Source organism: Haliotis rubra, unplaced genomic scaffold (assembly GCF_003918875.1).
Source record: "Haliotis rubra isolate DU_JTF1 unplaced genomic scaffold, ASM391887v1 Scf260, whole genome shotgun sequence".
Lineage (NCBI taxonomy): Eukaryota > Metazoa > Mollusca > Gastropoda > Lepetellida > Haliotidae > Haliotis > Haliotis rubra.
The window spans coordinates 538,679-566,624 of record NW_025766670.1 but is presented as its reverse complement, the minus strand read 5'-3'; the positions used below and the strand labels follow the sequence as shown (position 1 = coordinate 566,624).

At 44.2% G+C, this 27,946-nt stretch overlaps 4 protein-coding genes across 4 annotated transcripts in view; 3 read left to right on the top strand and 1 right to left on the bottom strand.

Moving 5' to 3' along the window:
• The window catches only part of LOC124280125 (multiple epidermal growth factor-like domains protein 6), a 273,391-nt gene extending 271,374 nt beyond the window's left edge, over nucleotides 1–2,017 (bottom strand). Inside the window, 1 exon segment of the mRNA XM_046716015.1 lies at nucleotides 968–2,017. Within this exon segment, the coding sequence (XP_046571971.1) occupies nucleotides 968–1,626 (659 nt within the window). The 5' untranslated portion in view covers nucleotides 1,627–2,017.
• Nucleotides 2,018–20,907: 18,890 nt separating this feature from the next.
• On the top strand, nucleotides 20,908–22,185 carry LOC124280118 (uncharacterized PPE family protein PPE21-like). Its single transcript, XM_046716009.1, has one exon. The coding sequence runs from the start codon at nucleotides 20,908–20,910 to the stop codon at nucleotides 22,183–22,185; it is 1,278 nt and encodes a 425-aa protein (XP_046571965.1).
• Nucleotides 22,186–22,653: 468 nt separating this feature from the next.
• On the top strand, nucleotides 22,654–25,467 carry LOC124280117 (RNA-binding protein 12-like). Its single transcript, XM_046716008.1, has 3 exons — nucleotides 22,654–22,797; nucleotides 24,491–24,647; nucleotides 24,821–25,467. The coding sequence occupies exons 1-3, from the start codon at nucleotides 22,654–22,656 to the stop codon at nucleotides 25,465–25,467; spliced, it is 948 nt and encodes a 315-aa protein (XP_046571964.1).
• Nucleotides 25,468–26,179: 712 nt separating this feature from the next.
• LOC124280116 (variable charge X-linked protein 3B-like) lies at nucleotides 26,180–26,533 on the top strand. Its single transcript, XM_046716007.1, has one exon. It carries the CDS (start codon nucleotides 26,180–26,182, stop codon nucleotides 26,531–26,533), a length of 354 nt encoding a protein of 117 aa, XP_046571963.1.
• The last annotated feature ends 1,413 nt before the right edge of the window (nucleotides 26,534–27,946 follow it).

The window sequence follows — 27,946 nt, the reverse complement described above, 5'->3', positions numbered from 1 at the left end:
TATATGAATTAAATGGGCGACCAAACCCCCGCGTACCTCATGGAAGGGACACGAGTTTAAGTCGGCGTGAAAGCTCCCAACTTTCAATACAGGTCAATTTAAACTTGAAAGAAATCCTTCACATTGAAGCTTACACTGTCAGATGGGCGAAAAAAGGTTGAATAATAAGACTTGTAAACTATGTCAGTCGTGTATATAGCGCGTTGAGGCACACCGCATACTTCTGGCTTGTCCTGGGGCGTGCGATCACAGAACACTGAATAATTGAGGGGACAGGGCGGAAGATTAGATATTATATGTGGGAAGGGGAAGTAGGGTTTGTGACACTTGTGGTGGTAAGGGGAATTCTAATTCTATTTTCATTTTCATTTATCGATGTTTGATGTAATTATTATACGTAGGCTGTCAGAGCGGCGGTTTATCTCGGGGTAATGTTGGGCGCATATCCTGGTGTATTAGGCGACACAATCTTTCATCACATGTCTGTAATGTGTGTTTAAATATGGTGTCGATATTAAACACTATTCTATAAGGTAGTCTCTGTTTATTAAATCATTAGCAGGACGGGCGGCCCTGCTGAACATATGTCGCCTTGCACTTTCTTTGATAAGACTGTTACGATGTGTGAATAGCCACGGTGTCAACTTGAACCGGCATTAGATAATAATATGTCATAATATATTCATTGTCAGATTTTCAAGCCCGTCAGGCGAATTTCACAGGCACTTGCCTTCCTCTGTGAAAGCCATTCTCACCCCAACCCAACACTCCCTCTTCTCTAGACAAGCGGAGTTGAAGTGTGGAATGTCACCGGAGTTTTTACGAACATGAATTACAAAAGGATTCATGTCTCAAGTAATATTTTGATGAAACATTGAGCGTGAAAATCTAATGAATATATTGCGACTTATAACCTTATTTCCTACTGTAATACATGTGATGGATGTACAGAAAGTGTGCTACTTACATCCCCGTTTGCAGCACGAATCCTGTGTTCGGATCTGGCATAGGCAAACCCTTGGTTTCCTTCGTGGATGAGGCGTCACGGAGCTGCTGTCTGTAAGGAGAAGGTTGCGGGAGGCGAGCAACATAGCCCTGTTGCTGCCTCTGATTATAATTTTGTCTTGGATTATATTGTTGTCTTGGCTGACTTAGTCTAACTGGGGCTTGTCTTGGCTGATTTTGTCTGACCGGAAGTCTTACAGGCCTTTGTCTCGGTATGGTTTGTCTTGACGGGGGTTTTAAGGGGTTGTACTTGTAAGCTGGTCTTTGCCGAGCATCTTGCTGTTGTTGCTGCTGCTTCTGTTGTTGCTGACGACGTGCGTCAGCTTGACGATTCCTCGACCCTAATCTTTGTTTATATCTGTAATCTTGACGTTGCCGAGCTAACTGTCGTTGCCGGAGTTGTCTCTGGCGTTCTAAATGTTGTCTAGCTCGTGTATTATACGCCGTTCTCCTTCTGTCGGCGTTTTGTCGGCTTCTGGTGTCTGTCCGAACACGCTGATGGTCCGTCACACGAATCTTATTCTGTTCGATCTCCACTGGCTTGTCAGCTCCCTCGGATAGGACAATACAGATGACACATGTCACGATCAGGAACATCACAGACAAGTAGCGCCCCTCCATGGTTGGGGCAAATCTTTGTTAATCCAAAAAATAAACTTTAAGACGCTCACAAACTCACGTGCGCTTCCTCAACTCCGAAATACCCCAGTACTCCCGATTTCGGAGGAGGGTCACGTAAAACGAGCACCTATTGCCTGGAAGCTTATAGCACGGGTATATCCCACACAACTCCCTAAGAAGTAACCGCTCAAACTTTCCACAGTATCACGACAACTCGCTCAGCGTCTTAAAAGACAGAACGCTTATCCCATACACATCGTGGACGCTGATAGACAGAGCGACCTACCCCCTTCTTCGTTCACTCTCTCCACAGCTGAGAGAGTAGATCCTAAATGACGGTACGTTCACAACGCGCGCCACCACATCGAGGCTTGCCACCAGAGTTCAAAGGCTAGAGCTGTCATGCGCAAATGTTTTGTCGCTCCTAGTTGAACGCTCGCTTATGCACCTAAATAATAAGCACCTACTTGTTCCCCAATCGCCTGGAGTTCTCGGACCGGACTGGCTGATCTCGCTGCACCACAACCTGCCGACTTATCAAGGCTGAGACGGTATGCACGCATGTATCCTTTCATTGTTAAAAAAAACTTGTGCACATTCTCCAGCGATTCCTCTCGTTTAGGCCGATATAAACTGGAATCTAATTCATGTACTTGTTGTGTACTTGTGTGTGTAGCAGGTCGTGTTCCCTATGTGCTTGATTAGTTTACGGGGCTTGTGTCAAGATTTCCCCCGCGTGGACACTGTTGATTATATTAGTGAAGTGCATAAGTTTATGATTGAAACAAAAAAACACGTCAATCAGTTCATCGATAAAATCTCGCGGCTGATAATTATCAAGCCGATTTTATTATAGTTTTATTTTAGAAATTGGAACATAAAATTTCTTCAAAGAGTTCAAAGTGATATTGTATTAAAAATTGTGTTAAAAAGGGTGGTCGTCTGACGTCGGCAACTACGATGCCGTCCACTGTCCGCTTCAAGCACTGTAAAGATTCCATGCATACAATTGAGTTTGGTTTGTTGTTTAACGCCGCACTCAGCAATATTCCAGCTGTATGGCGGCTGTCTGTATATAACCATAAGCCACGGAGCTCCACGGAACATCATTTGGCAGGGCTGAGCTTGATGTCTATAAATGGACGATTGTACACGTTCAAATTGATAACTTGTAAATACAAAAGCTTCATGTGGAACGAAGACAACGTTTGAAGTGCAGCGGGGCAATGACGCCCCACCTCGCGGCTATACTAGGACGGTGAATGAGCAAGCTTGGCGGATTTGGGTAATTTAACTCGCTCACCTGGAACGTCATTACTCCGCTGTAGTTTAGTTTCATAGGATCCTCTCCACTGCAGGGGAATAGTTAGATTCCTCTGACACTTTTATTGAAACCTACTGAACCATTACTTCCACTGTCTATTTAAAGGCGCACTTCAGTTTAACTCATGCGCAATAATACTTAAATAGTTGGTCGGTCCACCAGTTAGAGCGACGAGTCATATATTACGCGACGTCATGTCTGTATTAAAACATAGAGGCGATAATGAATCTGACGCATGTGAAGTTAATCGTCGATATATATCGACTTAGAAATAATTCGAGTTATTAGGTGCTTTGGGCGTGCGAGTTGCCGAGATGTGCTGTATTGACTCTCGTCGATGTCGACCGGATTCATGGCCTCAGAGTCCAGTAACAATCACGGTTGTGCCTGCCGTTGTGTCATGCATTGCAGCATTGCCTCACATGCACAACTGGATATAAACATGCACACGGCCACGCAGAAGCATGGTATGCATATCTAAACATGGCGAACACCGCTGTCAGATTATGAAAGTACATTATACACTACCGCACACGTTTTCAAATAAGCACTTGGACTCACTTACTGTGAGGATCCAGATTAAATCCTGTACAGACATTCTAGGCCATCTCTAGACTTACATCTAGACTCTAAATGAAAAACAACAACATAAAAAACGGTTCCTAATTGATAATAATAAAATATAATGAAAAATGCCCAGAGACTTTCTTTATTTTCAGAAACTGTAATCTATTTCAACAGAGACAGTCCGATGCAGCGTGTATACAATAGTGTAAGGGTCTCTGTACAACGCAGACAGTCCGATACAGCGTGTATACAACAGTGTAGGGGTCTTTGTACAACACAGACAGTCCGATACAGCGTGTATACAGCAGTGTAGGGTATCTGTACAACAGAGACAGTCCGATACAGCGTGTATACAACAGTGTAGGGGTCTTTGTACAACACGGACAGTCCGATACAGCGTGTATACAGCAGTGTAGGGGTCTCTGTACAACACGGACAGTCCGATACAGCGTGTATACAATAGTGTAAGGGTCTGTGTACAACGCAGACAGTCCGATACAGCGTGTATACAACAGTGTAGGGGTCTTTGTACAACACAGACAGTCCGATACAGCGTGTATACAACAGCAGAGCAGTGTAGGGTCTCTGTACAACAGAGACAGTCCGATACAGCGTGTATACAACAGTGTAGGGTCTTTGTACAACACGGACAGTCCGATACAGCGTGTATACAGCAGTACAGCAGTGATAGGGTATACAATAGTGTCTCTGTACAACACAGACAGTCCGATACAGCGTGTATACAATAGTGTAAGGGTCTCTGTACAACACAGACAGTCCGATACAACGTTTATACAACAGTGAAGGGGTCTCTGTACAACACAGACAGTCCGATACAGCGTGTATACAACAGTGAAGGGGTCTCTGTACAACACAGACAGTCCGATACAGCGTGTATACAACAGTGTAGGGGTCTTTCTACAACAAAGACAGTCCGATACAGCGTGTATACAACAGTGAAGGGGGTTTCTGTACAACACAGACAGTCCGATACAGTATGTATACAACAGTGAAGGTGTCTCTGTACAACACAGACAGTCCGATACGGCGTGTATACAACAGTGACGGAGTCTCTGTACAACACAGACAGTCCGATACAGCGTGTATACAACAGTGAAGGGGTCTCTGTACAACACAGACAGTCCGATACAGCGTGTATACAACAGTGTGTATACAACAGTGTAGGGGTATTTGTACAACACAGACAGTCCGATACAGCGTGTATACAACAGTGGAGGGGTCTGTACAACAGACAGTCCGATACAGCGTGTATACAACACATTCACGTACAGCGTGTAAACGACATTGTTGTTGTCTTTGTACAATGTCTACTGCACGGTACATCCTGTATACAACAGTTTAGGGGTCCGTGTACAACACAACCTGGCACAGAGTGCATCTATCACCGTGGGGCGTCCGTACACTACACACAGACCATCGCGGCGTACATACAACAATGTTGGGATCTGTACAACATAATCTACATAATCATCATAATCCACAAGAGGATGCACAATCTGTGATACGCTGCAAGCAGGAGCGGCGATGTGGCCTTTACATTACCGACATGGTGCTATCTTCCGGTAACGTCACACGGCGACATGTGCTGCAGTGATTTCTATAGACCTTGACAAACTGTCAGGAATTCTGTGACAAGATACCGATGTTTTCAGGCAGTAGTGAGACTGTAATACAGATGATGCACTATGTTATTTGTTTGGATGATGTTTCTTTTTAATCAGAGTTCACGGCATCGCTGTCAACGTTACTAAAACATCGACGTTAACGGCATCCTGAACATGTTAAGTAGGTTACGTCGTATTCATAAGGGGGCATGTTGACACAGTCGTACCCACGACACCTTCAGGTTACAGTAACCAAATATTTCTAAACTTCACAAAACATGGTTTTCTGAAATACAGCTATATCTTAAGTACAGTATTGCGATATAGCTTTAATAGAAACGTAACTTTAAAACTGATTCAACAACGGAGGGATTCGTACTTAAATGATGCTATGCATGCAGTTATTGGGGTGATGAACTATATTGAATAACACTGCGTGAATGTGTGAGACCCGAGACCCCTTCAGCCGAGATACTGCCGGACACAGTCAGCCTTGAACGGGATTATGGTTTATAACACTGCCGAGAGTGAGACCCGAGGCCCCTTCAGCCGAGATACTGTCGGACATAGTCAGCCTTCAACGGGAGTATATGGTTTATAACATGTGAGACCCGAGACCCCTGCAGCCGAGATACTGCCGGACATTGTCAGCGTTGAAAAGAAACACAGAAGAAGTGTATCATTGACACAGTCCGTTTTAGTTACGTCGAAAATCAATCATCATGTCATGTTTCTACACATTTCTAAACTGACACCATATTCAAGGCTTGTTTCTGACATGGCTTCTCTCCCAGCCAAATAGACATTCTTGAAGTTTTGTGTCACATACTCACACATCCCTCCATCCTGTTATCTGCACCCCCTCCCACCCCTCACCTCCCCCGGCTTATCAAGCGACGTTGATAACGGCGGAAGGGGCTGCCGGTCCGAAAACTGCCGGAATGTAGCAGATCACTGCATAGTGTGTCCCCACAGAGTCATGTAAAGCTCGTAGAGAAAATTGATCGTTTGTTATTAGTCGTTAGGAAAATACCGGCGTTGTAGTGGCGGTTTTAAGGTATTACAAAGAGGTATATTAAAGTCAAATACCACCGATCGATCTTTAATAATCCATGAAGAGCCGCATTGTTCGTTCCTTCGATTGACTTAATGGGATTTCGGTGCATGGTTCGTTACACGTAGAATCCCGTCGCCCCAGACAGGTAGAACTGGTCAGTCCCAACCGCGATCAGACGCTTGTTGTAATTGCTAACAAAAGCACCGGAGATTTATTGTGGAATATTATCGATACTTAATTGTCGCGTGTAACTGGAAACAAACATAATCGAACTGAAAAAACAGTTTCGTTTTTATGTTAATACGGTATGATGGCGTTTGAGGCGTGGAGAGCGGCGCACTGGATATCTGCGTGGAAGTATTTATGCTTTGTTTTTATTACAAACAAAGTAAAATGTAAATATTTCTTGTGGAAATATGAACAGATTTATTGATACTGCGATTATTGCGCTATTACCGGCTCTGCGTGGTACCGCGCACCTGCAGGGATACGACGGTTGCGCCATTCACTCTGAAGCCCAGCTACGACTGTTTACGAGATGGAGACGGAGTTAAAAGAGAAGTTTGAAAGGAAACAGTGTCGGTTATCAGGTATATGAAACAACCAAGAAATTAACTTGACGTCCAACGCAATATTTAGTCACAAACAGCTGACACGGGCAGCGATGCTCTCCTTCTGTCAGTCACACCGTCGTCCATTATAGCAGGGATACTATAGAGTCTCCCTGATTATAGTACAGTTTGTTGTGTCAGATAACTGTCACCAAATAGTGTACTGAGGAGGTAATCCAAATGTTGTTGCCTTTGTTACAGAGTGGGGTAAAACATCGAGTAGCCAGGCCACTGTGTCGGTGAGTGAGTGAGGGGGGGGGGGGGAGGTTTCTTTAACGACGCTTTGAACGATATTTCAGTTATAGCACAGCACCGTGTCAGCTGACTGAAGGGCCTCTGTGATACAGGGCTGATACAGGGTTACCATTTTGGTGGAACCCACGAGCGTGGCATGGTGTAGACAACCCCCGAAACATTCTCAAAGAAATCTGCGGTTCATGAAGGCACGAGGGACGCAAACCGGCACGATGAATTGCTGGGACTGAAACAACTAGGCCACTCACCCCACCGCCAAACCAAACAGAAGTAAACATTGATGTGTTAACATGCAAAGTCTTCGCGGCAAACACAGGGTACTCGCCAGTCCCAGAAACGCTCCATACAACGACTGGTTTTGAAGTCTGTATAGATATGCTCCAATGGATGTATTCAAACGAATATACTACATTTTGTTATAATAATTTGATAAATAATTAATGGACAAACACACACATAAATAAATAAATAAATAAATAAATAAATAAATAAATAAATAAATGAATGAATGAATGAATGAATGAATGAATGAATGAATGAATGAATGAATGAATGAATATGATGATGATGATGATGATGATGATGATGATGATGATGATGATGATGATGATGTTGATGATGATGATGATGATGATTGTGGCCTAAAGAGATAGATGAATGTGCTGATGTTTGCTGAAGGAAGATATATGAATTCGAACGTTACCAGTATCCGTCATCCATTGTCACGAGATTACAGAGGGTATTGTTAGAATGAAACGGGAATTCATCAAACCAAGCAGGAAAATTTAAATACCTTTGATCGACAATCCCATAAAAATCCTCCCATCCATAATTCAAGCTCCCTGTGAACAAACGCTTCACTTAAGTGTTTCCTCAATACTGCCGTCATTGTTTCGCCACAATGAGCACACCCACTTCACGATGACCCCCTCGGGGTTTATCCTGATTAGTTGTACGTCTAGTACTACCAATTACAAGATGGATGACACTCAGTAGGCAGCCATCTTGAAATACACATACTATGTTACGTAACGGAGTGTCATTCAAGTATGGGCGCTCAAAAACTCTCGCTTCAACCCAGCTGTCAGCAACAAAAACACTGGTGAGATTACTTAACCGAGCGCGAGCACGAAGAAAGAAACTAAATAGAGATTAATGGTGCAGCAAACACAGTTGACAGATGACAGGGTGCTCTGTGGGTGGGTGGCAGTTTTAGGGTGTACGGGTATATGCCGACACACGAAACCAGGCAACCGTAGCTCGCGGATCCTCTCTGACGGTTGAATCCCAACCAGGACCCCGTTCCTCAAAGCGATCGTAGCGCTACGACAGTCGTAGGTCTGTGTTAAAGTATGGGAGTTACGATCACCTTAGCGCTACGATCGCTTTGAGGAACGGGGCCCTGCACGTCAACTGTCTCTACTGACCCACTGACCATACTGGGTGAAACTGTGAAGCGAGTGTTGTTTAACATCGGAGAATGTTTTAGCTATATGACGATCTTGAAGTGATCGAATCTGGATCAGGCGCACCAGTGTTTGTAGTATGTCCTTTGTATCAACCTGCTGGAACACTGTGACATGCAAGTAGCCCAGCCACGACTCGTCCACCTAACGAAGATAAATTACCTACATCTACTGGGTAGACGACCTGGGGATTTACTGTAATCAGGTTGGTTGGTTGTTTAACGCCACACTCAGCAATATTCCAGCAATATGGCGACAGTATGTAAATAACCGAGTCTGGACCAGACAATCCAGTGATCAACAACATGAGCATCGATCAACGCAACTGGGATACGATGACGTGTGTCTACCACATCGGCGAGCCTGACAACCCGATCCGTACGACAAGCATGGATTGGTGAATACAAACTCTAACCCGGATCTTCAAGGGTCATTTATCGTGTAGCATGACTATTTGATTGTAACAAACAGTCATTACCTGGGGCAGCTTTCACAGCAATATTACGTTGATTAGCGAAACCTTACGATGGAGACCTAGAAAGTATGCCAAAAAAGAACATTCCAGATTTATGTCTATGTTCATATTAACAGAGATTTGAGAGGATCTGAAGAGAACATTTAAGATGGTAAACATAGTCGTTTCAGTCAGTATTTATAACATTGGTTTATAACAAGTTGCTAAGTTTTAACTCCCTTGTACATAGAAAATGGATGAAGGGATGAGTAGTGCGATAACTATTAAAATATTTTACTCTCCTTTGTCAGAGACGTTATCATTTAGCATATGTACTGGGTGATGCCATTGGATACAGCTGATGCAGGCTTCACCTGGGCACGTTATGCTCGTCCGACTGTTCTCTGCCTGCTGCCGGCGTGCCCTGACGCCATGATGGCCACGCCCTTTCTGTGTCTCCGTCCGGGGCTCTGTGATCACTATTACACATCCCCAACAATACCATGTTGGCTGCCACGGCAGTGATGGAACGCCAAGGTTGTAATGATGTCGCTGCCGGCCTCGACCACATGCAGCAGTGTAAACTCGGTTAATTACAGGTTTCGTTGATTTCACTATCGTCTGATTCAAGATGGCGGCGGTTTTAGACAGCTCGCAGACGACACACAGATCGGGGACATACCAGGCTCTGCACTAATAGATCTACTGCGTGTGTCACACAAGACAGACGACTTTTAAGATGCCTAATTACCGTTCAGTTGATGGAGAAGATTGTCACGGAGAGACTCGGTTCTAGCTGGTCACTAGAAGTTATGAAGAACTGTTTACGGTGGTGTGGAAAGTATCAGGTACACTGCACGCGACAAAGTGTAACCATAGTAACGGGTAAGTTACAATGGGACGAGGGTATTACCTCATAGATACATCCATACTCGCCGAACAACATTCCGCCAAGCTTCCCAGGTCAATCCAAAGGATACAGGGTCGACAATATGAAGTAGCATGTGTAGAAGTATAGCAATCGACGAAAATACAAAGAAACATTGTACCCCGTCGCTTGTAACAAGGGCGGTAGTACGACGGTGACAAAGCAAGAATAAGTATCAGGGAGAACCCACGATCTTAGAATCCCGACATTCATAAGGGAGGCAACTCTAAACAGAAAATTGCGGCTAATTTGTTAAGCTATTGAAACACGTCTAAAACAATAAGAATTAACTGATGCTGTGACTCGAACCACGGGCGTAGATATAAATCAAACACTCCAACCTATAAAAGGCGACTATGCTTGTCGTAAGAGGCGACTAACGGGATCGGGTGGTCAGTTTCGCTGACTTGGATGACACATGTCATCGGTTCCCAATTGCGCAGATCGATGCTCATGCTGTTGATCACTGTATTGTCTGGTCCGGACTCGATTATTTACAGACCGCCGCCATATAGCTGGGATATTGCTGAGTGCGGCGTAAAACTAAACTCACTCACTCAGGGCTAGCCTGCCACCGAAAATAAAGCTATGGCATCGAATAAAATGCTGACATTAGTGAATATTTCAGCCAGGGATACATAACAATGTCTGTGTGTGGGGTAGTTACCATCTGGAACTTATCAATTATATTTTCTCATTTTCTATGATCATTGAGTAACGTGTATTGTCAATGAAGCCTCGATTGGCCGGCCTGTCACTCGACACCACGCTATGAATATCATTACAATAATATCCCCCGACAATGCAATCTCGCCCGTCTGGGGCCAGGCAACCATGTATTAAATGTGCGCCTGCCCGCCACAGACATCAAACACGGCAATGATACCGATTGTTGGACCACCGATTTCACCAGTCGCCTGAGGTGAGATTTACAAAATGCATGCGCACATACACTAATACACCCGCACCGAGCAAAGCCTCGTCAGACACTGCAGCCATTGACAACTAAACACATACTTGTTCGTTCATTTACTGAAGGAGTATCTACATTTCCCTATCACTTGGTTACTGTGTACATAGTGCACATATTACTGCCATCACTGGATATACTGGGGTGACGTTCAGACATTTCAACTTCCAAGCAATCGCGGAAGAAATCCTTTTAAAAAGAAATGATTAAGCAGGGAGTTTCATCTTCTCCCTGAGGGCGGTGGGGTAGCCTAGTGGTTAAAACGCTCGCTCATCAAGTCGAAGACCCGGGTTCGATTTCCTACATGGGTTCATGTGTGAAGCCCATTTCTGGTGTCCCCCGCCGTGATATTACTAGAATGTTTCTAAAAGTGGCGTAAAACTAAACTCACTCACTCACTTCTCCCTGATACAGTGTCACCCTGTCTGATACAGTGTCACCCTGTCTCGGATACAGTGCCCCTTCCCCCTTTCCCTGATACAGTGCCGCCTCCCCTCCCCTTTCCCTGATACAGTGCCCCTCCCCTCCCCCCCCCTGACACAGTGCCCCCGTCCCTCCGCCTTTCCCTGATACAGTGCCCCTCCCTCCCCTTTCCCTGATACAGTGCCGCCTCCCCCCCTTCCCTGATACAGTGCCCCCTTCCCCTTTCCCTGATACAGTGCCCCCTCCCACTATGATACAGTGATTCTCACTCCATGATGCTGTGAATGTCGTTCCCTTGGCTTCAGTGACGCTCCCAAATTAGTCAAATATCGAATAATCTGGAAGAAACTTCGGATCGTTAGCAAAACTTCCCGTCATCATTGTCAGAGATATCAGTTGACATGTATTGCTTCCGCTGCCGCTAATGACGCTGCTCTCAAGTGAAGTCGTTCACACTGCTGCTGCCGTCCCCGCCCATAGAACCACACCGCTAACTTACAGCGAAACCTGAGATAAGAACATCTCGAAGATTGAACGACGGATATGAATCGAAACGTATTACAAAGCGATTTAGATATTTATTCTGGAATGTTCATAGCAGGGAAATGATAGTCATGGCAGACAAGCTTATTAAAATGCCATAACCATTTGGCAGTATCTGCCATCAATACTGGAGGCACGCCGAGGTTTACGTTCAGATTTCTTGCTTCTGACGGAGGAGGGAGGAAATAGTGGCGATTATACCGGGGCCAGTCGATTCCTTTCCACTTATTATTCAAATTAGGCGACTGAATTCGCCATAATTCCGGTTTCGGATGGAATGGTGCGCCACTTATTTCTCAAGACATCTTTCATATCTTTACTTTTGAGGTGGAGATTCGTCCGGACATTATTCAGGAATATTTCTACCTTTATAGCTCCCAATATTTGACGTATACTCCATCGATCCCCGCTGCCGTCTGTTGTATAAAGCAGTATGTTTCTTTGATCTAAGAGCCTGCAACGATAATGACATGGATCGTGCAGACTTTGTTTACCCCGTGGAAGGGCCAGTCTGAACTTGCTGATTAAATGGATATTGTTTTCATTGAATGTATTAAAAGAGATTTACCAATTATTTTTTCATGCATTTTGTTTGAGATTTCCAAAGACTTGTACAATATATAAAATTTCAGCGACTTTAAATATACCGACGGCTAAAAGAAAGTTGACCACCTTTAAATTGACATTGCAAAAATTGGAAACACAATCAAACGAAATCAAAGGAAAATATATCGTCCAGAGACAACAACGTTCTTTGTAGAAAGTGATATACATATAAGGAACATATTTTTTGTGTAGACAGTGTAACACAATGCCAGCCACATGGCGCCTGGGAATATATATATGACACGGACGGCGTGTAGATACACCCACGCTGATGACCACCACTGAAATGCCGCGACCGACAACCAAACAACGCGAATTGGCCCTGGGTATTATTCGGACGAGAGCCACCCATGCCCACATTGCTAGAACATGTGTTACTTTAATTAAAATAAAGCGACGTTACTGACAGAACGAGCAGACAGATCCAATGTAACTACCCCAATGAACACGGGTACTTGCGTATTTTGCACACCCGGATCCGATTCTTCACAGTGACGTCATGGGCGACAAATGCCTTGCAAGGCGACTCAGGGCTAAATCAGTAAATGGGTGTAGGGATCTTGAAGAACATGAAAACAGCAGTTATTGACAGTGCAGATCGTAGTCAGCGGTAATGGGCCTTCACTCTACGTCGTTGGCAGCGACGTGACTGGCAGAGGGCCGTCTTCACTAATGACAGTCGATTTTTTCTATTTAGATGATATATTGTTATGCTATCCATATTTCTATCATGCCAATATCCATTGCTATGTGACACATCAATTTAGTTTACACACACACACACACACACACACACACACACACACACACACACACACACACACACACACACACACGAGCACACACACACACACACACACACAGAGACACACACAGACACACACACACACACATATAAAAACTAAATTGATACACATTAAAACTAAATTGATTTATATCTAAGGTAAAGTTATGTTTTTGGCTGTCAGTCTACTTTGCCTGATGTGTCACAGCACGTCAACGTCTTTAGATGAGACTAACGGGTGCGGATATGACAGTTAAAAATCCCCATATGAATCTGATGTCATTATCCTTGAAGATCCAGGTTAGAATTGCAATAACCCATGCTTGTCGTAAGAGGCGACTAACGGAGTCGCATGTTCAGGCTCACTGACTTGGTTGACACATGTCATCGTATCCCAATTGCGTAGATCGATGTTCATACTGTTGATCACTGGATTGTCTGGTCCAGACTCGATTATTTACAGACGGCCACATAGCTGGAATATTGCTAAGTGCGGCGTAAAACTAAACCCACTCACTCATTATGTCATTTCATCTCGATGTTAAATAGCGGGGTTATCTGCATGTGCACTCTCATGGTACGAGGGTTAGCGGAACAGCCAGACTATGATGGAATACATTAAGTACTCAAGTTTGGAAACAGTTGGATATCTCATAATGAAGGTCTGGTTTCGAGGCTGTCTGCGTTGAAGGCAATAGTCAAACTGTAGCCATGGCAGTTGACTCCACTCATATTTGGTCACAGAAAATATAGTTCTGATTTGAATATGACTGGCTGAGTTCAATTTTACGCGTTGAAGGCAATATTCCAGCAATATCTAGCCATGGACTACCAGAAATGACTCCAGTGATATTTGGTCAAAGAAAATATAGTTCTGATTTAAAATACACATAATCTACAATGAATCATAATAGAGCCCAGAACAATCCCATAAACGTCGTGGAACTGTTCTCACAGAAACACCTATGGTGCCAAGTTTGGTACGGGCTGTCAGTGTTACTGTCTGGAACCTGTGTCGAGGTGTGTGGTTCGAATCCATTGGTCGTGAGGTCGTTATTGGCGGGCAGCCTCTACGGGGACGGTCTATAATCTGATTGAATGTTATGCTGAAAACGTAGCTATCAGTGCTAAAGGATGTTTCTGTGGTCGTTAAATCGACGAGCAACGTCACGCTGCGAGGACACAAACTGAAACCTGCCTAACGATGAACAAAGGTGTTTTTACTGACTTCTGCTCTTCTTAAGACTGCATTCTTTCGTGTAATTCGAACAGTTGTTTGACTGCGTATATTCGACCATTTTTCCCTGTTTCAAATCTAAAATAGAATTTAAATCTAAAACAAAATGACTAATATAAACCCATGCCACAATAATCTCTACCTGTATACACTAAGCGCCAAAAGAAACGTTACCCTCCTACCTTTATGAATTACTTCAAAACTATCAAAGATATGTTAGAAGGTATTAGTTAAGAAGAAAGTTTAACAACACAGCTTTATGCAAATCACGAAAAAAAACCCATCTCAAATGCATTCATATTTAGGTGAAATGCATCTTTTGCAGAAGCATTAAATTGTCCTATTTTCGTCCTTGCCGAAATAAACCAAACAACACTGATTTAGATGTCCAAAAGAACGGATGAAGACAAAGATAAACAATTTAAAGTCACCATTTTACAACTAAGAAACAACTATTGTAGAGTGTGTAAACTTGTTAAATAATCACTCCTATGATTTCAGTCTTTTAAAACATTGTCTGCTAATTTGCATTAGTGAAAACAAGTAAAACGTGTCTTTGATATTGTGAAAAAATGCTTAGGAACATCTAAAATTACCTTTGTTAACATTTTTACTTGCAAAGTAACATTTTTCCATTTGCTGTTTACATATAGAAATATCAATCGCCAAAACGCAGCAATATCCAAGCAGTATTTGCATCCATTTCACGTGTATAAGACTTATTCAGGGCTTCAGACAGACTGGGGTCACCGTAGACAGACCGAGAAATGGACGTCAACGCATCACAACGCCAGCTGTAGATAGGTACCTCCGTCATTAAGGAAGGAGGGTAACGTTTCTTTTTGGCGTTTAGTGTATATACATATGTCAACAACAACAACAACAACAACAACTTCAAAGGCTGTTAATTTATGATAAACATACAAAAGGAAGCTGTTGTTATCATTACGAAACACTGGCATAACAACGCATAGCAGGTCTCATCAGTGCTGTTATCAGCCAAGTCAGGAAACATGACAGTGTGACTCCCCACACGCACGCACGCACGTCTCCCTCTACGCTGTTGGGGTCCGTGTGTGTCGCCAAGGAGGATGCGTAAAGACAACAGGCTGCAGGCTGCAGGCTGCAGATAACAAGTGGGAATGATGGAGGACCTACATCCAATTTGGAGATTGAAAAATGGATAAATCACTGCTTCGAGGAAACACAATATGTCATACAGAATGCATTTGTAGAGGATTCTTTGATTTATATATTTGTGATGGTTCGGTTTGTGGTATCAGCAACTCTCTTCAAGGGCAGTATGTGTTCATTCAAGAATCGACATAGCATTCAAGAGAGTAATATTTGAAGACAGTCAGTATTACTTTCTAAAGAGGCAGTCTTATTACAATGTTTATTTGATGAGAGTCGCCATTATTCTTGTGAGAGTCTGTGTTACTTGTATGGGAGTCCAGCTAACTCTCTGAGAAGCGTTTCAGACACAGTTGCTCAACTCATTAACTTAGGCAGTTTGTCTCTCCACAGGTGATTTTCCATGAAGGTTATTCCTTAAGAATCTCTGAAACCCTTCACCTTCCCTTTCTGGAAAAGAACCTCTCCAGCTGATGGAACATTCTCTCGTTGATGGAACAGACCTCTCTAGTTGATGGAACAGACCTCTTTAGTTGATGAAACAGATCTCTCTAGTTGATGGAACAGACCTCTCTAGTTGATGGAACAGACATCTCTAGTTGATGTAACAGACCTCTCTAGTTGATGAAACAGACCCCCCTGATTGATGGAACAGACCTCTCTAGTTGGTGGAACAGACCCCTCTAGTTGATGGAACAGACCTTTCTAGTTGATGGAACAGATCTCTCTAGTTGATCGAACATACTCCTTTAGTTGATGGAACAGACATCTCTAGTTGATGGAACAGACCCCTCTAGTTGATGGAACAGACCCCTCTAGTTGATGGAAGACACCCTTCTAGTTAATGGAACAGACCTCTCTAGTTGATGGAACAAACCTCTAGTTGATGGAACAGACCTCTCTAGTTGATGGAACAGACCTCTCTAGTTGATGGAACAGACCTCTCTAGTTGATAGAACAGACCCCTTTAGTTGATGGAACAGACCTCTCTAGTTGATGGAACAGACATCTCTAGTTGATGAAACAGACATCTCTAGTTGATGGAATAAACATCTCTAGTTGATGGAACAGACATCTCTAGTAGATGAAACTGACCTCTCTTGTTGATAGAACAGACCTCTCTAGTTGATGAAACAGACATCTCTAGTTGATGGAACTGACCTCTTTAGTTAATGAAACAGACCTCTCTTGTTGATGGAACAGACCCTTCTCGTTGATGAAGCAGACCTCTTTAGTTGATGAAACAGACCTCTCTAGTTGATGGAACAGACCCCTCTAATTGATGGAACAGACATCTCGAGTTGATGAAACAGACCTCTTTAGTTGATGGAACAGACATCTCTAGTTGATAGAACAGACCTCTCTAGTTGATAGAACAGACCTCTCTAGTTAATGGAACAGACATCTCTAGTTGATGAAACAGACATCTCTAGTTGATGGAACAAACATCTCTAGTTGATGGAACAGACATCTCTAGTTGATGAAACAGACATCTCTACTTGATAGAACAGACCTCTCTAGTTGATGAAACAGACATCTCTTGTTGATGGAACAGACCTCTCCTGTTGATGGAACAGACCCTTCTCGTTGATGAAACAGACCTCTTTAGTTGATGGAACAGACATCTCTAGTTGATAGAACAGACCTCTCTAGTTGATAGAACAGACCTCTCTAGTTAATGGAACAGACATCTCTAGTTGATGAAACAGACATCTCAAGTTGATGGAACAGAAATCTCTAGTTAATGAAACAGACATCTCTAGTTGATGGAACAGACCTCTCTAGTTGATGGAACAGACCTCTCTAGTTAATGGAACAGACCTCCCTAGTTGATGAAACAGACATCTCTAGTTGATAGAACAGACCCCTCTAGTTGATAGAACAGACCCCTTTAGTTGATGAAACAGACCTCTCTAGTTGATAGAACAGACCTCTCTAGTTGATGGAACAGACCTATCTAGTTGATGAAACAGACCTCTCTAGTTGATGGAACAGACCTCTCTAGTTGATGGAACAGACCTCTCTAGTTGATGGAACAGACATCTCTAGTTGATGAAACAGACCTCTCTAGTTGCTGGAACAGACCTCTCTAGAAGATGAAACAGACCTCTCTAGTTGATAGAACAGACCCCTTTAGTTGATGGAACAGACCTCTCTAGTTGATGGAACAGACATCTCTAGTTGATGAAACAGACATCTCTAGTTGATGGAATAAACATCTCTAGTTGATGGAACAGACATCTCTAGTAGATGAAACTGACCTCTCTTGTTGATAGAACAGACCTCTCTAGTTGATGAAACAGACATCTCTAGTTGATGGAACTGACCTCTTTAGTTAATGAAACAGACCTCTCTTGTTGATGGAACAGACCCTTCTCGTTGATGAAGCAGACCTCTTTAGTTGATGAAACAGACCTCTTTAGTTGATGGAACAGACCCCTCTAATTGATGGAACAGACATCTCGAGTTGATGAAACAGACCTCTCTAGTTAATGGAACAGACCTCTGTAGTTGATGGAACAGACCTCTCTTGTTGATGGAACAGACCCCTTTAGTTGATGGAACAGACCCCTTTAGTTGATAAAACAGACCTCTCTAGTTGATGAAACAGACCTCTCTAGTTGATAGAACAGACCTCTCTAGTTGATAAAACAGACATCTCTAGTTGATGGAACTGACCTCTTTAGTTGATGAAACAGACCTCTCTAGTTGATGGAACAAACCTCTAGTTGATGGAACAGACCTCTCTTGTTGATGGAACAGACCGTTCTCGGTGATGAAACAGACCTCTTTAGTTGATGAAACAGACATCTCTAGTTGATGGAACAGACCCCTCTAGTTGATGGAACAGACATCTCGAGTTGCTGAAACAGACCTCTCTAGTTGATGGAACAGACATCTCTAGTTGATGAAACAGACATCTCTAGTTGATGGAACAGACATCTCTAGTTGATGGAACTGACCTCTTTAGTTGATAAAACAGACCTCTCTAGTTGATGGAACAAACCTCTTGTTGATGGAATAGACCTCTCTAGTTGATGGAAGACACCCCTCTAGTTAATGGAACAGACCCCTCTAGTTAATGGAACAGACCTCTCAAGCTGATTGAACAAACTTCTAAAGCTGATGGGACAGCCATCTCCATCGTTGACCAGACTTCTCCAGGTGATGAAACAGATCTATCTAGCTGATGGAACAGACATCGCCAGGTCATGGAACAGACCTCTCTAGTTGATAAAGCTAACTTTGCCTTCTTCTGGGCAGCTAGTCTGTCGTACAGACCCTGAAACAAATATATCCAAGAAAGACCACGCAAGTCTAGAAAATGTGGCAAGGCTAGATTTCCTCAGCTTCAGGAATGAAGAAAGTCTCAGGGCTTCTTTTCATTATATTCTTTTTTTTTTACTATGACCTTTTTTCAGTAAAATATGTTCATTTCAGAGACTAGTTTTTAGTCTACTGGGTAGCGGACGTCAGGTCTTTCCACGGTTGTTCTAGTCTGTAATTGATACTCTTGTACTGATTAGAAGCCTTCGAACTATCTGACCAGCACTTTCTCAATGTCCAGTTCATTCCTCTGACTGTGCTCAAGACCCATGAGAAATGCCTACGGTTTTGTCTATGTCCAGTGTCGTCGACCAAGCATATTCACTATACCATGTATCTAATTCAATAAATCTCAGGTGGTAGCAGTTGAAGTTCATCCTGATCTTGGATCATCTTCAAGGTTTTCCTCCTTCCCATCTTGAACCCATCTTCCAACCCCCAACAGTGACAAAGAAGGAAGGATCACAATCGCCTGGAGTTGACATCATGACATCGCAAGACTGGCGTTAGGTACCTACAACACGGGTACCTACAACAGGCATCTGCAACACAGGGATCTACAACAAAGATATCTACAGCATAGGTATCTACAACTTGGGTCTCACAACATGGGTTTGTACAACACAGGGATCTACAACAAAGATATCTACAGCATAGGTATCTACAACTTGGGTCTCACAACATGGGTTTGTACAACACGGGTATCTACAACACAGATATCTACAACAGGCATCTGCAACACAGGGATCTACAACAAAGATATCTACAGCATAGGTATCTACAACTTGGGTCTCACAACATGGGTTTGTACAACACAGGGATCTACAACAAAGATATCTACAGCATAGGTATCTACAACTTGGGTCTCACAACATGGGTTTGTACAACACGGGTATCTACAACACAGATATCTACAGCATAGGTATCTACAACTTGGGTCTCACAACATGGGTTTGTACAACACAGGTACCTACAACACAAATATCTACAGCATAGGTATCTACAACTTGGGTCTCACAACATGGGTTTGTACAACACGGGTACCTACAACACAGATACCTACAACAGGCATCTGCAACACAAAGATCTACAACACAGATATCTACAGCATAGGTATCTACAACTTGGGTCTCAAAACATGGGTTTGTACAACACAGGTACCTACAACACAGATATCTACAGCATAGGTATCTACAACTTGGGTCTCACAACATGGGTTTGTACAACGCGGGTACCTACACCATGATGTACCTACAAAACGGGTATCTACAACACGGGGACCTACAACACAGGTACCTACAATATCGGTATCTAAAACACAGGTATCTACAACATAGGTACCTACAACGAAGGTAGCAACAACATTGGTACCTACAACACGGGCACCTGTAACACAGGTATCTACAACTTGGGTACTTACTACATGTTATCTACAACACAGGTACCTACAATATCGGTCTCTAAAACACAGGTAGCAACAACATGGGCACCTACAACGAGGGTAGCAACAACATGGGTACCTACAACACGGGCACCTGTAACACAGGTATCTACAACTTGGGTACTTACTACATGTTATCTACAACATGGGTACCTACCACACCGGCACCTGTTACACAGGTATCTACAACTTGGGTACTTACTACATGTTATCTACAACATGGGTACCTACCACAACGGCACCTGTTACACAGGTATCTACAACATGGGTACCTACAACACGAGTACCTTTTCCACGGGTACCTCTGACACACTAACAATACCAGAACCATTGAACCATTGACTTGGTTTTCAAGCAACCCATGCGACCCACATCATCGGGTGGCCTAGCTCGCTGACCTGGTTGACAGCATTTCATTGTACAACATATATATCAACGGCTTAGCTACCTACAACGAGGATAACAACAATATGGGTACCTACAACACAGGTATCTCAATACGGTGACCTACAACACTGGTATCTACAAAATGGGTATCTACAGCATGGGTATCTACAACACGGGTATCTACAACACGGGTATCTACAACACGGGTACCTACAACATGGGTATCTACAACACGGGTATCTACAACACAGGTACCTACAACATGGGTATCTACAACACGGGTATCTACAACATGGGTATCTACAACATGGGCATCTACAACACGGGTACCTACATCACGGGTACCTACAACATGGGCAACTACAACACGGGTATCTACATCACGGGTACCTACAACATGGGCATCTACAACACGGGTATCTACAACACGGGTACCTACAACATGGGTATCTACAACACGGGTATCTATAACACGGGTATCTACAACACGGGTATCTACAACACGGGTATCTACAACACGGACACCTACAACACGGACACCTACAACACGGCTATCTACAACATGGGTATCTACAACACGGGTACCTACAACACGGGTATCTACAACATGGGTACCTACAACACGGGTATCTATAACACGGGTATCTACAACACAGGTATCTACAACACAGGTATCTACAACATGGGTATCTACAACACGGGTATCTACAACACGGGTACCTACAACACGGGTGTCTACAACACGGGTATCTACAACACGGGTATCTACAACACGGGTACCTACAACACGGGTATCTATAACATGGGTATCTACAACACGGGTATCTACAACACGGGTACCTACAACACGGGTATCTACAACTACAACACGGGTATCTACAACACGGACACCTACAACACGGGTATCTACAACATGGGTATCTACAACTACAACACGGGTATCTACAACACGGACACCTACAACACGGGTATCTACAACATGGGTATCTACAAGACGGGCACCTACAACACAGGTATCTACAACACGGGTATCTACAACACGGACACCTACAACACGGGTATCTACAACATGGGTATCTACAACACGGGCACCTACAACACGGGTATCTACAACATGGGTATCTACAACACGGGCACCTACAACACGGGTATCTACAACATGGGTATCTACAACACGGGTATCTACAACACGGGTATCTACAACACGGACACCTACAACACGGGTATCTACAACATGGGTACCTACAACACAGGTATCTACAACACGGGTATCTACAACAGGGGTATCTACAACACCGACACCTACAACACGGGTATCTACAACATGGGTATCTACAACACAGGTATCTACAACACGGGTATCTACAACACGGGTATCTACAACACGGGTACCTACAACACGGGTATCTACACACGGTAACTACGGACACAGTAGGTGTATTTAAAACACGGGTATAAGCAACACGGATTTTACAACATGGGTACCTTCAAAATCCGTAACTACATCACCGGTACCAGTATTAATCCCTGATTCCTGCAACACGGGTACCTACAACAATGATTCCTATAACAATGGTACCTACAACCTGGGTACCTACAGCACCAGTACCTTTCCCATGGGTACCTCCGAGACATTCACTAGAACACCAGATGCCGTGAAGATCCGGCTTAGAATTTGTCTTCAGTAACCCATGCTTTTCGTTAGAGGCGACTAACAGGATCGGGTGGTCAGGCTCGCTGACTTGGTTGACACATGTCATTGTATCCCAATTAGGTAGATCGATGCTGATGATGTTGATCACTGGATTGCCTGGTCCATACTCGACTATTTACAGACCACCGCCAAATAGCCTGAATATTGCTGAGTGCGGCATTAAACAACAAGAATATGAGTCCCTGCTACACAGGTTTGAAAGTTGACCAACTAAACGCTCTGTGTAGCACTGTGCCTGTGGCCGCCCAGAAGTCCCCGACCCGTCCTGACAGTTGTTCTCGGCCCCAGGCCCGGGGCTACAGTTACCACACATCCACAGTGAGCCAGCCCTGTGTTGGCGCAGCACGCTATTAGGGAGGGGTTGATTGAGTGGTGTAGCGGCCTGTGAGCCCAGGACAAGACAGTCAAGGCGTTCTCGATACCCATCAGCGCTGAAACATGGCTGCTATTTTATTTACGATGAGATATCTTTAATTCATGTATGTCTTTAGGCTACAACATTTGACGTAATTTTCTTACCACTAAATAATTTTGTTCAATTACACCTACTGTATGAAATTAATGCCCTTTTTACGGCCTTAAGCCGTTTATTTCCCTACAATAACAAAGTACTTTTCCCGATCGATCGGCTCTGGCAAGATTTAATTGAACCTCGCAAAGGTATCAATTTCTTACTCTTTTTTTCCTTTTTTTTATGCATAAAAATTGAGCTCCAGTTTAATAGGAACTCGTTGCGCGTAGATTCCTCAGTTTGAATGGTTCAATAGTGGTGGCGTGTTCGGGACATGCTATTACTTCCGACATCGGAGGTCATACAAAATAAATATGGATTAAACCTTCTCCAGAGGAACAGCCGCACATTACGGCTCAAGCCGCTTAAATGCACGTGTGTTTTGTTAGAGCCTTGTAGTTAACACAAAGACGGAAACATGTGTTGATATTGGTCTCGTGGAATAGGGCAGGATATCTGGACAAGTCCCGCAATGACCAGACTGTCCACTTCTATCGCCAATACACTGCTTTAAATTTTAACATTAAACACTACAGTTGTGTACTCTTACACCTTCTTGAAGACACTGGAATTGTACACTGTGTGCAGCTACCACAGACATTCGAGTTATCCAAAGCCTCCACCAGTCTAAGGATACTAGAGAGGTACACATGGTACACCCGCCACAAATATGGGGTTTGTACTACTGCCCAGACCTACCAATACCCAAGACACTTACTTCAAGACACTTAATCCAAACAGTGTCTACACCTACCCGAACAATAGTTGTACAATGCCCAAACCAGCCACACGAGAGTTGTACACTGTCTACACCCACCTGCATTGTCGAAACTAAAATGACTCCCACTTGCCTGAAGATACTTGACTTTAAATTCAGTGGTCGACATGACGATCACTGACCCATTGCGACCGACTAGTGATGAAAATCTGCAGGCTGATGAACTAAAAATTGAAAAAGTGCTACCTACTATTGAAACGTGTAAATGCATTTACATAAAATAATAGAATTGATCCTGAAAACAGCAGTTTTGTTGGCAAAGCATAGCTCATGCATTCCTTGCGGCAGTCGAAACAGAACGACCAGTCGTTGCCCCGAGTTTCTGGAACGACCTGACACGTTGTCAAGGCTTCAAACAATTTGAAACAACCTTCCCCACGAAAACCTGGTTCCTAAACGATGTCTCACATGTTGCGCGGTTGGACGACGCAGATCAAAGCATATTTTAGTCCACGGTATGAATGAAAGCAAATGGAGGATATCCTAAACTCAGAAGTAAGATTGTTCTCGCAAAAAATCGCTAGGAGAGCTGCATGGTATGTTTGTTATCACGAAAAAGACTGTAAATGCATACAAATGCCTCTATGTTGTATGTTCATTTCACACCAAGTACTGTACACATACAAGTTTGGCGTATTTGGTACAGATTTTTACCGTATATTTCTTTCCACCCGTTGGTTAAAAGCTCAAAGATTGCTGCTTATTGTGGACCGTTGTCTCAGGACATGAGTTACCAAGAACCAGTGTCCAAGGACAAGAGTTACCAAGAACCAGTGTCCAAGTACATGAGTTACCAGGAACCAGTGTCCAATGACATGAGTTACCAAGAACCAGTGTCCAAGAACATGAGTTACCAGGAACCAGTGTCCAAGAACATGAGTTAACAGGAACCAGTGTCCAAGAACATGAGGTACCAGGAACCGTTGTCCCAGAACATCAGTTACCAGGAACCGGTGTCCCAGGGCGTGAGTTACTAAGAACCGATGTCCCAGGACATGAGTTACCAGGAACCGGTGTCCCAGGACATGAGTTACTAGGAACCTGTGTCCCAGGACATGAGTTACTAGGAACCAGTGTCCCAGGACATGAGTTACAAGGAGCCGGTGTCCCAGGACATGAGTTACCAGGAACCGGTGTTCCAGGACATGAGTTACTAGGAACCTGTGTCCCAGGACATGAGTTACTAGGAACCAGTGTCCCAGGACATGAGTTACCAGGAGCCGGTGTCCCAGGACATGAGTTACCAGGAACCGGTGTCCCAGGACGAGAGTTACCAGGAACCAGTGTCCCAGGGCGTGAGTTACTAGGAACCTGTGTCCCAGGACATGAGGTACAAGGAACCGGTGTCCCAGGACATGAGTTACCAGGAACCGGTGTCCCAGGACATGAGTTACTAGGAACCAGTGTCCCAGGGCGTGAGTTACTAGGAACCAGTGTCCCAGGACATGAGTTACCAGGAGCCTGTGTCCCAGGATATGAGTTACCTGGAGCCGGTGTCCCAGGACATGAGTTACTAGGAGCCTGTGTCCCAGGATATGAGTTACCAGGAGCCTGTGTCCCAGGACATGAGTTACCAGGAGCCTGTGTCCCAGGACATGAGTTACTAGGAACCAGTGTCCCAGGACCTGAGTTACCAGGAACCCATGTCCCAGGATATGAGTTACCGGGAACCGTGGTCCAAGAGCATGCGTTACCATGAACCGTTGTCCAAGGGCATGAGTTACCAGGAACCCGTGTCCCAGGACGTTAGCTACTAGATACCATTGTTCCAGGACATTAGTTTTCCAGGAAGCCTTGTCCCAGGACATAAGTTTTCCAGGAAGCCTTGTCCGAGGGAATCAGTGACCAGGGAGACCAGGGGAAGAGTGGGACGAGATAGGTCAGCAGTAGTAAAATGAGGGGAACAGTGAATGGATATTAAGAAGAACACATAATCTAAAAAGGACAGTTACCAGGAGCCGGTGTCCCAGGACATGATTTACCATGAACCGGTGTCCCAGGACATGAGTTATCAGGAGCCGGTGTCCCAGGACATGAGTTACCAGGAGCCAATGTCCTAGGACATGAGTTACCAGGGACCGGTGTCCCAGGACATGATTTACCATGAACCGGTGTCCCAGGACATGAGGTACCAGGAGCCGGTGTAAACAGGACATGAGTTACCAGGAGCCGGTGTCCCAGGACATGAGTTATCAGGAACCGGTGTCCCAGGACATGAGGTACAAGGAACCGTTGTCACAGGACATAAGTTACAAGGAACCGCTGTACCAGGACATGAGTTACCAGGAATCAGTGTCAAAGGGCATGAGTTACCAGGAACAGTGTCCCATGACATGAGGTTCCAGGAACCGTTGTCCCAGAACATGAGTTGCCAGGAACCTCTGTACCAGGACGTGATTTACTAGGAACCGATGTCCCAGGACGTGAGTTACCAGGAACCCATGTCCCAGGACTTGAGGTACCAGGAACTGTTCTCCAAGGGCATGAGTTACCAGGACCCGTTGTCCCAGGGCATAAGTAACCTGGAGCCGGTGTCCCAGGACGTGAGTTACCAGGAACCCATGTCCCAGGACATGAGTTACCGGGAACCGTTGTCCAAGAGCATGCGTTACCAGAAACCGTTGTCCAAGGGCATGAGTTACCAGGAACCCATGTCCCAGGATATGAGTTACCGGGAACCGTTGTCCAAGAGCATTCGTTACCAGAAACCGTTGTCCAAGGGCATGAGTTACCAGGAACCGGTGTCCCAGGACGTTAGCTACTAGATACCATTGTCCCAGGACATAAGTTTTCCAGGAAGCCTTGTCCCAGGAAATCAGTGACCAGGGAGACCAGGGGAAGAGTGGGACGAGATAGGTCAGCAGTAGTAAAATGAGGGGAACAGTGAATGGATATTAAGAAGGACACATAACCTAAAAAGGACAGAGGGCCTAAAATAAGAGGGAAGAACAGGGCGAAAGAAACGCACAGCGGCATAGCAGCGATTCTGTATGGGGAAATGTATTTAGAGACGAACACTGGGCTATTACAGTGGACTCTAAGGTCAGCTACAGTTGAAGGTTATGGTTTCTGTAACTATTGTCTGATGTATAACTATGCGCGCTAAAGACGTGGGTCATATCGACGTGTCTCTCTTCATTACGCAAGTCACGCCAAGCTCCGTGCAGGGCCCCCATACATTCATCTCTATACTAAGCTGCCAATTTAAATTTTCTGCAAGTAGATAAACTGCTGACTGCGAGGTGGAATAATCGCCTCCTCCCGGTATTGGAGGACGTACGGCACAATGGAGGCATCACTTACGTGGATTTATGACGTATGTTGTGTTGGGACATGCGCAGTGACCTCCGCAGCAAATCATCTCCTTCTCTTTTGCCGAGTGTACGTGAAGGAATCCCCCACCCATCCATGCAGGCAGTTTATTCTGTTCTCGGACATCAGCATATTTCAAACTGTTCAAATCAGTCAATTATGCTTTAACGGGCACTTGTCTGACAGCAGCATTCGATACAGGCGGAAAGATTGCCTCAACTTTAATAGTACTGGTGGCGTGTAATGGTGAGACGAGTAGAGCCTGTTCCATGAGTGAGTGAGGCTTGATACACGTGACAGATGTTCTATATCTATATATATATATATTTACCCACGGTATATAATAAGTACCCAGTACTCAACTGATAACGTATTTCTCCTTTGAGTGGCATTTTAGAAGTTGAGAAGTACAATATTGACCAAACTCTATGAATAACAACTTCTTTTATTACGTGAGTGTGACGTTTCGATACAGATTCTTGTACCGTTGTCAAGCAGTAATGCCAGGAATGTCAGGAATGCTTGACAACGGTACAAGAATCTGTATCGAAACGTCACACTCACGAAATAATAGAAGTTGTTATGGTCCAATATGTTTGTTCAATATGATAGCGTATTGCATATGCCCATTGATCAGGTGTGTGTACTTGATTGATTCCACTGGCTGTATGCTGTTGTTCTTGTAAATATTAACATGGCTGGGGCCCTGGGAAGATGTCCTTTAGAATATCATGACGGCTGTTGTCCTCGGAGGATGGTTTATTGTAGCATTAAGATGGCTGTGGTCCATGGGAAGAGGGTCAATAGGAACATTAAGGTAGCTGTTGTCCTCAGGACGAGGGTTCACGGGAACATTAAGATGGCTG

Coding starts and splice junctions, on each gene's coding strand:
- LOC124280118 (XM_046716009.1), top strand. CDS start 20,908: ATGGGTATCTACAGCATGGGTATCTACAACACGGGTATCTACAACACG.
- LOC124280117 (XM_046716008.1), top strand. CDS start 22,654: ATGAGTCCCTGCTACACAGGTTTGAAAGTTGACCAACTAAACGCTCTG. Junction 22,798..24,490: donor ACAGTTACCACACATCCACA/GTGAGCCAGCCC, acceptor CCGTTGTCTCAG/GACATGAGTTACCAAGAACC. Junction 24,648..24,820: donor ACCAGTGTCCAAGAACATGA/GTTAACAGGAAC, acceptor CCTGTGTCCCAG/GACATGAGTTACTAGGAACC.
- LOC124280116 (XM_046716007.1), top strand. CDS start 26,180: ATGTCCCAGGACGTGAGTTACCAGGAACCCATGTCCCAGGACTTGAGG.